General features: G+C 42.1%; 1 protein-coding gene across 6 annotated transcripts; it reads right to left on the minus strand.

Annotated features, from left to right (window-relative positions):
- Positions 1–5071: 5071 nt before the first annotated feature.
- On the minus strand, positions 5072–11852 carry LOC127333560 (uncharacterized). Of its 6 annotated transcripts, none has more exons than XM_071826207.1 (7): positions 11440–11852; positions 9974–10158; positions 9100–9209; positions 8353–8479; positions 7576–7909; positions 5854–5967; positions 5072–5519 (listed from the first exon to the last, which is right to left on the minus strand). In XM_071826207.1, exons 5-7 carry the CDS (start codon positions 7738–7740, stop codon positions 5436–5438), a joined length of 363 nt encoding a protein of 120 aa, XP_071682308.1. In that variant the 5' UTR covers positions 7741–7909; positions 8353–8479; positions 9100–9209; positions 9974–10158; positions 11440–11852; the 3' UTR covers positions 5072–5435. The 6 variants fall into 6 exon arrangements, 5 of the variants coding, with proteins under 5 accessions (XP_071682308.1, XP_071682309.1, XP_071682307.1 ...); XM_071826208.1 differs by having other exon boundaries at positions 9974–10347; XR_007871342.2 differs by having other exon boundaries at positions 5719–5967; positions 9974–11852.
- Positions 11853–12665: the final 813 nt, after the last annotated feature.

The raw sequence follows: 12665 nt of genomic DNA on the forward strand, positions 1-12665 counted from the left end.
CACTCCTCACCACCCTTGATCTCGGTACCCCTTTGGACGGAATGCTACCTCATGCCGATGTGCTATGTGTCATTAGGTACAAGGCGCATCAAGACTCCGGAGAGGAGGATACGCCATGGTCAAGGGAAGGAGAGGAGCAGCGGGACATGGAGATGATCACGAAGCTGGACCCGACGTCACTCGAAGCGCTCAAAGGAAGGGAAGAACACTGGCCGGCCCAGGACCCGGTCGGACCGGACCCACAACCGGACCATCCGGTCCCAGGCCCGGTCAACTGGGCGCCCGACCGGATTTACCTGCATCGTACCGGAAGGCAACCGGGCGGAAACTTGCGAAGTTTCTGGTTGGCGCCCGGTCGACCGGACCCAGGACCGGACCACCCGGTCACAGGCCCGGTCTGACCGGCCCCAAACCGGATTTGACGGGAATGACTCACCAAACTGCCTAAGTTATCCACTTGCGTACCTTTTCGCCTTGCTGGCCATGTATGCCTATATAAGTAGCCTGGACCCCTCCTTTTACCCCTTAGACTTAAATTGAGCTTAAACACTACTTGAGCTTTTGTCTCCCTAGGGTTAGCATCCATCTTGGACAAGCATCCCTTTGTAATCAAGGCACTCTTGTTGTTGATCTTGACATTGTTGAGTGAGATTCTAGTGCAAGTCACTCTCTCTCTCCCTCACCAATCTCGTTTTCTCCAACACCAATCTCTCACCGGGAATTCTGCCGCGTGCCTCTTCCGGGTGATTCTATTGGCGTGGTCCATCGAGCCACGGGGGTAAGTATCGGGTTGGTGTGCGTGCGTGAGTACCGGCGTTCTTCGTGTTCTTCGTGTTCCTCGCGTTCTCCCACCTTTTCTCCTCGATTTTGGGTCAAATCGCGAGATCATGCCAAACCCTAGATCTCATATCTCATCATCTTGCCATGCTAATCAACATTTAATATGCGGGGTAGATAAACAACTCGAACCTAATAATTGTTTGTCGGAATTCCGATTCCGCTTAAATTGGGTAAGTTGCATCACCGCATCATGTTTTCCATAACATGCATATCATCTCTTCATCATGCCGGTTCTTTATCCGTAGTTGTAAGATTTGTATCCGTTGTTTGTTGTAGCATTTGCTTCTTCCTGGATAGGATCGCGAAGTGGTGTTGTGAGATACGACAAGTTCTCCGGATGTTCCTCGGCAACCTTTAACAGGCAAGCATTTCCCCTATACTTCTGCCCCTGCAGAAGTCGCTCACCTATTTTATTTTGCCTTCTCCCTCATGCTATCCTTGAGTTGCGTTCTTGTCACGTGTCCCTTCCACTTGTTACCTCAAGCAGCCCATATTGCCACCACCACCTCCTACAGCTATTGTTTGGTTCTGGGTCTGCCTTGCGAGTCGTAGTGCATGCTAGTGCTTTTATATCTCGTTACCGTTAATGCTATCTTATCGGGTTATCAGTTGGGAATCATGACACATGCTACATGTTTATATCTGCTCAGGGTATCATGGTTACTTGTTAATAGTTGTTAGTGGAGGCATCGGTGGGTCAGTTGCTCGTTTTATGACGGCTCACTTGTGTTTCTTTAAAACCTAGGACCCCGAGTTCCTGTTATCTGTTCCGAGACTGAGCGCCCTAACCACACGTGGGTATGCTTATGGGTCTCCCCTTGACCACTGCCGGAATCTACAGCTTTGTCCAGTAGCCACAACTAGTTTGCAATGTTTTACCATTTGTTGTTTGCGTGCATGCCAGCCTGATACTTCTTTATTTTGGGAAGCCCCTGGGTGCCATGTATCCCTTGTTTCTGGTATGCACGTATAGGTCGCGGAGCCGCTGCGAAGTGGTATATCGCCCCAGTGTGTGTTTAAACCACCTAGCACGCTGGCGCACATAGCTAGGTCCGCTTCGAAGATTCGGCCGGACTTCGATACGGGTTCAACTTGGTTAGGTGGCTTCCTGGACATTGTTGTCGTGAAGGAGAGTGCGAGCTGTGATATCCACCTGTCGTAAGTGGATCGAGCGGTGCGTGTGGGTACATTTGGGCAACCCCTGCAGGGTGTACATCTTATCGATAAGCCGTGTCCGCGGTTATCGATGACTTGGAGCTGTATGAATCGACCATAGACAACTTACACCTGTTGTTTCCATACTAATAACTTGCGTAGTAAGTTAGCACAACTTAAATAATAACTGGTTAAAACTTGTCAATCGTGTGAGTGCCCTTGTAAGTACTTCCTTGCGAGGGGGGAACACATCGGCTGTGTTATGTTTGCAGAGTATAGAACTGTTAGTTATGCGCTCTCTCACCTTCTCTGATAAATGAATGTTGTAGAGTGTCTCTATAGGTTTTTAGTGCTTGCGCGTTGCCACTTAACCCCACCATATTTCCTATGACGTTCCTCTTGCGTCCTCTAAGTCCCCTGCGTGCCTCAAGTACAAAGGACGACTGGTTGACGAATGCTTATACGTCTTGAAGTATTGTTAAGTATGAACCCGTACTTATTGCTTCTTCTACGGACATAACCGGGCAGGTATGAAGATATGTTCGATGAAGACGACGATAGCAAGGTTACCCTTCCGGCTTGGCCTGGGCAGAGTTATGGACGCCATCGTTGGAGTCGTTGTTGTAATATATCTGTTTCTTGTGGGCTCTATTGTAATCCTGTTGTAATGTTACCGCTCGTGATTGATTCCACCCGCATCGTGTGCATGCTCCGGCGTGTACGAGGCGCTTGGTGGTGCGTCTCCTAGAATCGATATCGTGCGGATTTCGGTGGATACGCTGGGATCCTCATGGTACCAGTTTCGGGGCGTCACAGAAGGCTCACTCGTTTGGCTTTGGCACTAAAACTTCATTTTTCATAAGGAAGTTTGCATTTAATTTATCAAGGGTTAAACAAAACTTATCTGGGTAGTTCACTTTGTCCGTCTATGAAGATCATTATTTTGTTGTCGCAGCCAAAATTCTTCTGGAAGCTCGCATAGAAAATACACTAAAGTTCTCTCAGTGAATATTAGTAGTTCAGTTCATATAATATTGAAGTTCACTATGAAAAATAGTGTGAAAAAACAACGAGAAGTTCTAAAAACGGAGTTTATATATTTAAATCTGCTCTCAAATTGTTACGAATATCGATAAATCTTCTACATGAAAAGATGAGGAATTCGCATAGCTTTTCAAGGGTATATTATACGCAAAATTCTGATAGACAATTTGAAATCTACGATGAAAAATGTGGACACAATGGAGCGTGTATACATTGCGACCGGAAGTTCACCAGCACGTCACAGGAAATTCACATGTATGTCAGAAGAAGTTCAGCTACTCTGATTTTACCAGGGCGAAAATTCTACAAACTGAAGTCGTAACTACAAGCTCTGATTGCCCAAATCGAGCCCCGCCTCAATCAATTGACACCAATATAACCCTAATTACATTCTAACATGTCCACCCGCCCCACCCAAGCACCGAAGGCACGTCAATCTCGAACCGTTTGTTTGCGGGCTACCATCTATGTTCTTAGTATTTCTGAAATTACTTTAAAACTGTAAATAATTTGGGAAAAAGTCCTACACAAAAAAGATGCGCATTTTTCGTAGTTTTCCAATGATATATCATATGCATCAATACCAATAGCGGTTTGAAGATACCACGCAAAAAACAGTACGAAATCGGAGTAGTTCGAAAAACAGATTCGAGTATATTTAAATCTGCTCTTAAACCTTACATTATTTGGGAAAACAATCTAAACGAAAAAGTTGCGCAATTTTCATATCTTTTCAACAGTATATTGAATGCATCAAACCGAAGAGTGGTATGAAAATGGCTCCCAAAACACTGTGCGAAAACACATAAATCCGCGGAAATAGTCTATTATATTTGAAATTACTTTAAAAAGTCATTAATTTGGGGAAATTATCTGAATGAAAAAGTTGCGCAATTTCTCTAGCTTTCCAACGGTATATCATTTGTATCATTCCGATTAGTGGTTTGTAAATCACGATCAAAACAATACACATGAAAACGTGAAATCCATGTGTTCCGCCAGGAAGTTCATTGCATGAGTAGCTGAAAGTTCAGAAGTGGTTCGAGAATAGACATATATATATATATATATTCTTGAACCACTTGTGAACTTCGTGCCATTTTCTAAGTGAACTTCGTGGCGGAACTTCAAAATTGTATGTTTGGGCAGACAGTATTTTTATGTTTATTTTCAAACCACTTATCGGAATGACGCGTGTGATATACCGTTGGATTCGTATGAAAATTTCACAACTTTTTCATGTTTAATGTTTTTCCAAATTCTCTATGTTTCGAAAATAATTTTAAATATACAAAACTATGTTTTCACGGATTACTCCGTTTTCGTACAGTATTTTAGGTGTATTTTTCAAACGGTTTGTCGAAATGATCCGTATGATATACCGTTGGAAAGATGCTGACTAGGCGCACAATTACCATGTACAACATTTTTCTAAATTCATCACGGTTTAAGAGCAGATTTGAAAATACGTGATTTTGTTTCCGAGCTTCTTAGTTTTTTCACACAGTATTTTGGAGTTTCATTTTGAACCACTTGTTGGAATATTACAAATGATATGGCGTTGGAAAGATATAGCTAAGGCGCAACTTTTTTATGTTCAAATTTTTTTCAAATTCTCAACGGTTTAAGTTTAATTTCAGAAATATGCAAAATCAAAGATAACGCCGACACTCGTGCGATTTGAAATTGGCTCATCTAGATTGATTAGGTGTGGCATAGAGTTATATCACTGCTAATTCTATGTGGTGCTGGTCGATTTGTGCAACGAAAGGCCTTACCAACGATTTCTATGTGTATGATTTCCACCCAGAAAAACAAAGTACTTAAAATGTCCCGGTTCATAGAACTGAACTTCATGATGTTTTGCTAGTGAACTTCGAGTCGCGGTTGATGGTGAACTTCACTATTTTATGCTTATGTGCATCTGTGGACAAGCAAACTTACCATTTAAGTAAAAAAGTGAACTTCACAATTTTATGTTTATGTGCATGAGTTAGGCAAGCGAACTTACATTCTAGAAATTAATAGAAAGTACACACCAACAGAAACATCAGTGCAAATCACACGATTTAAAGTTTACACACTGCTGTAGGCGAACATACAGTTAACTTTTGGGCAATTACACAAAGTGAACTCCCAATAGATTGGGGTGATTTCCCCAAAATAAAGCATTAACTTACAATCTGATGAAGTGAACTACTATTTTTCTATCAGCCACACATCGAGAACATATATGTATTACCTATTCTCTAAGTAATCGAAGGTGTACTGTGGGTACAACAGCATCACCACCATCTGCTCGTGCACATACTTCACAAGTCCCTGCTCGTGCACATACTTCACAAGCCCCATCTAGCTGTTAAAATCTGAACTGAAGCACTTGGGAGGAGTGAACTTCACGGAATTAGGTGAACTGAACTTTCACGCTGGCTACAGAAAAAGCAAGAAACTTTCTTGCATCCCATTTCTTTGCCTTCAAGCTGCATGTGTATGACAAAAGAGTACAGCTTAATTGAACAGGATTGCAACCTTTCCAAATTACAATTCAATCACATCTTTAAGATAATGTAATATACTCTCATTTGATACGTGTTTCACGCACAAATCAGCAATATCAATGTATGAGTATGATTTTGATGTCGAAACATGTAGTGAAATTGTGGAAATTGTGCAACGTACATTTACTAAGTGTCACCAACACATCAGCAGCAGCAGCATCCAACAGCATACAATGAACAATGATGAATTGTACCACAACGTATTAGCTACTGTAGTGTTTTACTGAACTTCTTTCCCCTCACACAGTAAGCTTACGCTGAAAAAAGATGTGAACTTCATAGCCGGGATCTTGGCGTGCACGGATGTTCGCCAACGCCGATGTGAACTGCAGTGCTCCATAATTAAATCCGAAATTCTAGTTTTCTGCATCTATACAAAAGTGCAACACATATATCAATTACCCATACACTAATTTAACCACAAAAGAGTGAACTTTCCAAAAACAAATTAGTGAACTCCGTAGCAAAGAGCAAATAAAGCACACATGAAATGGTTTCATGTGTACAGATGGAGAGGCTAATGTTTCTGGATGAGCCGACAGTAGTGAACATCTTTTAGTCTCATGTTTCTGGATGAGCCGACAATAGTGAACATCTTTTATAGTCAGAAATGCATCAGCACATACTTGTAGCATATTTTGCCCAGGCTTAATTCATTTTTTCCATAAAAACTGAGAACAACAAATAAAGAGAAACAAGAGACAGAGGACCAGTAGTGAGGACAAGGACGATACACCTGAACCTCACACATGCAGGAGTGAACTTCAGAAATTACTTTTTTGTGTTGATATATTCCGAACTTTTGCCTAGACAAAATGCTATTACTCTCCACAAATAAGGTTTAAAAAAACCTAAAACAACCACAAACAAAAACCGTTTAGAACTAGCACAACAATTCAGAAACCTACAACTCGATAGTGCACTTTACACCGACCAGGAGGACCTGCTGCCCGAGCATGCTCAGCCCAACTCTATGTGCTGCTACTTCACATTTTTGTCCTTATGTGGACAAGCGAACTTGTATTTTAAATAAAAGGGAACTTTACATTGTTGTGCTTATATGGACAAGCGAAATTGCATTCTAAATAAAAGCGAACTTGCATTTTAAATAAAAGCGAACTTCACATTATTGTGCTAATGTGGACAAGTGAAATTACATTTTAAACAAAAAGCAAACTTGTGTTTTAAATAAAAGCGAACTTCACATTTTTGTGCTTATGTGGACAAGCAAATTTGCATTATAAATAAAAGCGAACTTCACATTTTTGTGCTTATGTGGACACGCGAACTTGCATTTCAAACAAAAGAAAACTTGCATTTTAAATAAAAGTGAACTTCGCTGGACAAGCGAACATACATTTTAAATAAAAGAGAACTTCGCATTTTTGTGCTTATGGACAAGCGAATTTGCATTTTAAATAAAACTTAACTTCACATTTTGTTCTTATGTGGAGAAGCAAACTTGCATTTAAAAAAGAAAAAAATGAACTTGGCATTTTTGTGCTTATGTGGACAAGCGAACCTGCATTATAAATAAAAGCGAACTTCACATTTTGTGCTTATGTGAACAAGGGAAATTGCATTTTAAATAAAAGCGAACTTGCATTTTTAATAAAAACGAACTTCACATTTTTGTGCTTATGTGCGTTAGCTGAAATCTGTCTATCGCTAGACAGGCCTCAACAATCCTACACCGACACCTGCTGTTTTTTAAAGTGGACTTCGAATATTTAATTTAGTGAACTTCATGTGTACCCGGTCAAAGAACACATATCATGAATCTACAACTCTACTAGCTGCTATTTCTTATTGCACGCAATCAAGATCAGTGGCATATCTTCATGTATCTAAATTAAGTGGAATAAATGGATTTTACTGCTCCATTCATAACTAATTTTACCCCATGAATTAAAGTTAACTTCACCACTGCACCACAGTTTTCCTGCCCCATTGTGGAAGTACATTAGGATGTACCTACCTGCCCCATTGTGGACTCCCAGAGCGCCGCCTGGTGCTCCTGCTGTGTTGGTGTAGACTGCCACAATGGGGTGCTATTGTGGAGAGGCACAGCCACGGCGAAGGCCCAGTGGTATTCCGCATAGGCTCTGCGGCGGCGGCTGGTTGTGGTGAACTTCAGAGTCATCCCTACTTCACTACTTATCTGAACTTCACAAGTTCATCATCGTTCCTGCTTGATTACTCGCATCTCAGCAATCATGTCATATCCCCGATATGCATTGTGCACTCTGTATATGCACATGGTTTGTTGTGCCTGGACGGATCATGCCATCCTTCTTACCATGGATAAATACCTGAAAAGGAACAACAAAAGCAAGTTAAAACAGTTGGCTACTCTACTTCTTTTTATAGCCAGACATGACATTAGCACATACTTGTACCATATTATTCCTAGCCTTGATTCATGTTTTCCATCAAAAAGAGAGAGCAAATACAGAGAAAAGAGAGAACAAATACAAAGAAAAGAGAGACATATGCAAGGACAATATACAGCTGCACTTCACAGATGCAAGGAGTTGCATTTTCAATAAAAGTGAACTTCACATTATGGACAAGCTAACTTGCTTTTTAAATAAAAGCGAACTTCGCCTTCGGACAAAGCAAACTCCCCTGGAAAAATGTAAAAGTGAATTTCCTAGTGACAGAAACATCATAGGTAGTATCTCTTAAATGCTGCACTTCGTTTTGGAAAGAAAAGACGCTGCAAAGCTATTGGAGTTCAGATGAGGTAGCGTACCTTTGACAAACAGCAACCAACTGAACCGCACAATGGCTTACAGTGAACTGCACCAATGTCATTGTATAAAGATAAGAAGTGAACTTATATGCAGGCGAACTCTTCCTGCTGAAGACAACATTTATTCCTGCATTATAAAAACTATTGTATCATCAAAAGATAAAACTATTGCATATACAAGAATCATACATCCCGGAGGCACAAACATCACAAATATTCTAGCAAGAATATATAAAATGAAAATAGCAGTAGATGTGAACTTGGCGAATTAAGAGAAGTGGGCTTCACAGATTAGGAGAAGTGAGCTTCACGGATTAGAAGAAGTGAGCTTCACGGATTATAAGAACTGACATAAATATATAAAATGAAAATAGAAGTAGTTGTGTCGCGAATTAAGAGAAGTGAGCTTCACAGATTAGGAGAAGTGAGCTTCACAGATTAGGAGAAGTGAGCTTCACGGATTATAAGAAGTGAGCTTCACGGATTATAAGAAGTGGCAGGAATATATAAAATGAAAATAGCAGTAGATGTGAAATTCGCGAATTAAGAGAAGTGAGCTTCACGAATTATAAGAAGTGAGCTTCACAGATTAGTAGACTAGAATACCGCATCATAATCAATCAGTTTTCAACCCATTTCATATCTCATAATGTTTCAGTAATTGGTTATTAACGAATCAATTCAATAATCACTAGCCATATATGAAACAAACAAGAAAAGGGATTGTGATGAGAATGTTGTACATACAGAGGAAGTTTGAGCAGACACCATTGACGACCACCCCGTGGTTATTGGTATACACGAGCCTCTTGCCGCAGATCCATACCATCTTGGCATTCCTAAAGCCCCCAAGAGGCCTGCTGGCCAAAATTGTTGCAAAGATATAGAAGTTCAGAGGAGGCAGCTTACTTGTGACAAACAACAACAAACTGAACCGCACCATGGCTAACAGTGAACTGCACCACTACTACTTGATAGAGATGGCATAGTGGTCATGGTAACCTACCAATAATTATTAAGACCAGGATAAATTGTTCAAAATGTAAGACTGTAAGTCATTATGCTTTAAACAGGCCGGGCCAATAAGAACAAACTTGCTATGAAGAACTAGATAGTCAAATAAAAGGTGAACTTTGCTGCGCTGTACCCAAGTGCACTACTTTTTTGTATCAGCAACACATCAAAACGAGCCTACCAGGCGCAGTTCGATGTCTACTTCCATCTGCACTTCCAGAATGCAAATAATGCACTTCCAAGAAAGAAAATAAAAATATGGAGGCGAGCTTTACTTTCTATTTCTTTCCTATTTGTGCTTTCAACTAAAAAGGTATACAAAATAAACTACCCGATAATAAAGACGAACTTCCCTTTCTGAATAATGTGAACTATACTAGTCCATACTTAGGTTGGACAAGCTAACTTGCATTTTAAATAAAAGTGAACTTCACAGTATGAAATAATAACTTGAACTGAACTTAACTTGACAATATATGAAATAATAAAAGTGACCTTTTTCTTTTTTCTTATTATGATGAAATGAACTTCAGGAAAGGAAAAAACTTGAATAATGAGAAACAAATAAACAAAATTGTAGAAAACTGGCAGAACTGAACTCCAGAACCTGGTGCATCACCACCTGCTGCATCGTGTAAGTGAACTTCTGTCTTTGCCGAATCAGGCATTCCCACGATGCGCAAGTGAACTGCTGCAATGTCTAATCTGAATTTCCGACGAGCCATGTGCAACACCAGCGTAGGATTCTCCTGCTACATCCACACATGACATGTCCATGGCGTCCTCACTCGCCTGCAACGCTTCAGATAGAATAACTGAAGTTTTCATCTACAAACAGCGTGAACTTGCAACAAAATTGTTTACACCACTCGATTCACGGAGCAGAACTTTAGAATAGAGCCAACCAAAAATAAAGAAGTGTACCGGTTACATTTTCCTCTCTATTTTTTTTTTACATGAACGTGAACTCCCTCCTTCAACCTAATTGAACTGCTCAATTGTCAAAAATTACTCTCTACTAAAACAAAATAAACTTCCTAGAATTTTGAGTGCTGGCAGAGAAAGCTTAGTCTATGATACAAAAAGAGTATGTCAAGGAACTGCCATTACCTATTAACCATAATACTAGAATACAACTGCAATGTTTCATTCTTGTGTTTTATTTAAACTCCTCTGCTTTTCCAATCTTTTTTCAGAGTGGGCTGCAATGTTTCACATAGTGAACTTGTGGATTTTCCTTAGTGAACTTCCAAGTGTAAACAAAAAAGCAACCAACAAATATGTGAACAAGTAAGGGCTTAGATTATTAGGCCCCAAGTCCAGTTCAATGAGACCTGGGCATCATGAAATCATTTACGATCCAAAACACCCTAGGCTCTCTGGTGCTCCATCACATTTTCTTGGAGGCTTTGGCTTTCAACATTTTCTGCGCCAACTAAAGATTTTTCTCCCCTTAAGTTTAAGTTCAACGCCGTAGTTCCTATCAATCTAGGCTGCAGTTAGCTTTCGAAAAGCACTGAACTATTTGTCTTGTCAGGTATTATAGCTATAGTTGAAAGGCTTTTACTTGGATGTAAGAGTAAAGTGTCCCTTGACTAACAACATTCTGCAGGCAGCATAGCACAGTCCAACAGCAGCAAACCAAGATCTAGTCCACTAGCATTAGCCCTAAAGGAATCGACCTTGCTGTTTGCTAAGACTCACTAGCTGAACTCTGAAATGTAGTACCAGTATCTAAAAATAACAACAAGAAAAAAAACACGCACAAGTAAATCACACAGAGCGTACAGCCCCATCCTAAACGAGAGGCGTGCACCCAACAGAGAAAACTCTACAGACTACAGAGGAACACGCTTGCTGCTACTAGCCCTGCAGCACCTCCTCCGGAGACGAACTCCATTAGCACAGCAGCAGATCACCGTAAATCACCGGGGTAAAACGAAGAAGGTACGTTCCTCCAATCCATTTGCACAGACACAACCCAGAGACTAGTAACCAACGGGACAAAAACAACACAAAAAACTACGGTGCAGCAAAAGAGCATGTGCGAGGCACGGCAGAGGGAGACGGGACCTTGGGAGAGGAGTCGGCTGACGGCCTCGTCGGGGTCCATGCCGCAGTCCCGCAGCGCCGCGTAGATCTCCGCGTCGGGGCGGCTGACGATCTCCTTGAGCCCCTGCACTAGCTTCCGCGCGGACGCCGGCACCGGCCCCGTCGCCGCCGCTCATCCTCGGTGCCCGGAACCGCCGCCAAATTAAGCAGTAGCTCCCTCCCACGGGGCGCGCGCGCGAGCTATCGTGGGCCGCCTGGAATCTGGTCTTCCGTCGTGGGCGAGGGAAGCGGGGCGCCGCCGATCGCCGGAATCGGTTGGAGAGGGCAGCGGGGCGCCGCCGGTCTACGGGATTGGATGTCGAGGGCTACAGAGTGAGGGATCTGGATGTGGGTTGACCGGTTCAGGGCGGGGGCGTGGACTGGCCGGGTGGAGTGGCCGGTTCGACAGTAGAAAGCAAAGAGGGAATAGGGTCCGGTTCGGGAGTAGAAGCTAAGCGGGAAAAGGAGGTTCGAGAATAGTCCTGCTCTCTCTATCTCTTTACTATTAAATCTGAATAGGTGGCTGCCTGGTGTCACAACTGGGCTAGATTTATCTGGGCTAAAATCAAAAACAAGTGATCCAACATGCGACCCATCGCACGTGGTTTGAACAAACGGACCGGACAAGGTTTGCTACGTATAGTATGTGGCAGAAACAAAAAGACCTTTACTATTAAATCTGAATAGGTGGCTGTCTGGTGTCACAACTGGGCTAGATTTATCTGGGCCAAAATCAAAAACAAGTGATCCAACATGTGACCCATCGCACGTGGTTTGAACAAACGGACCGGACAAGGTTTGCTACTAGACTGGAGATACACGCGGCCTGGTAATGTAACGGAGATACACGCGGACTGGAAGTTCGTGAACGCGGCAGATAAGTTCTTGGCAGATCCGGACCAGACTAGAGGCGACTCCGCCGCTCCGCTCGTGTGCATGGGAAACGGGGCGGTTCTGCGTTCTGAGTCATTGTTGGCCCCATGGTATGGATGGTGTTCGCTGTTCTCCTGCATATGCATAGTGCACAAATTCGATAGTATATATGTTTAGCACAGGGGCAGTTTACATAATCTTGCCACTAGCAACTATCAATTCCAATTAGCTGATGGCACCGACAGAGCGCTAGCACTCCGTATAGGGGCACCGGTGTGGGAATAGTTTACTCAAATTTAAACTAAAAAACTAAAAAATCTAGCGGTGGCGTACGC

This window comes from Lolium perenne, chromosome 2 (genome assembly GCF_019359855.2).
Source record: "Lolium perenne isolate Kyuss_39 chromosome 2, Kyuss_2.0, whole genome shotgun sequence".
NCBI lineage: Eukaryota > Viridiplantae > Streptophyta > Magnoliopsida > Poales > Poaceae > Lolium > Lolium perenne.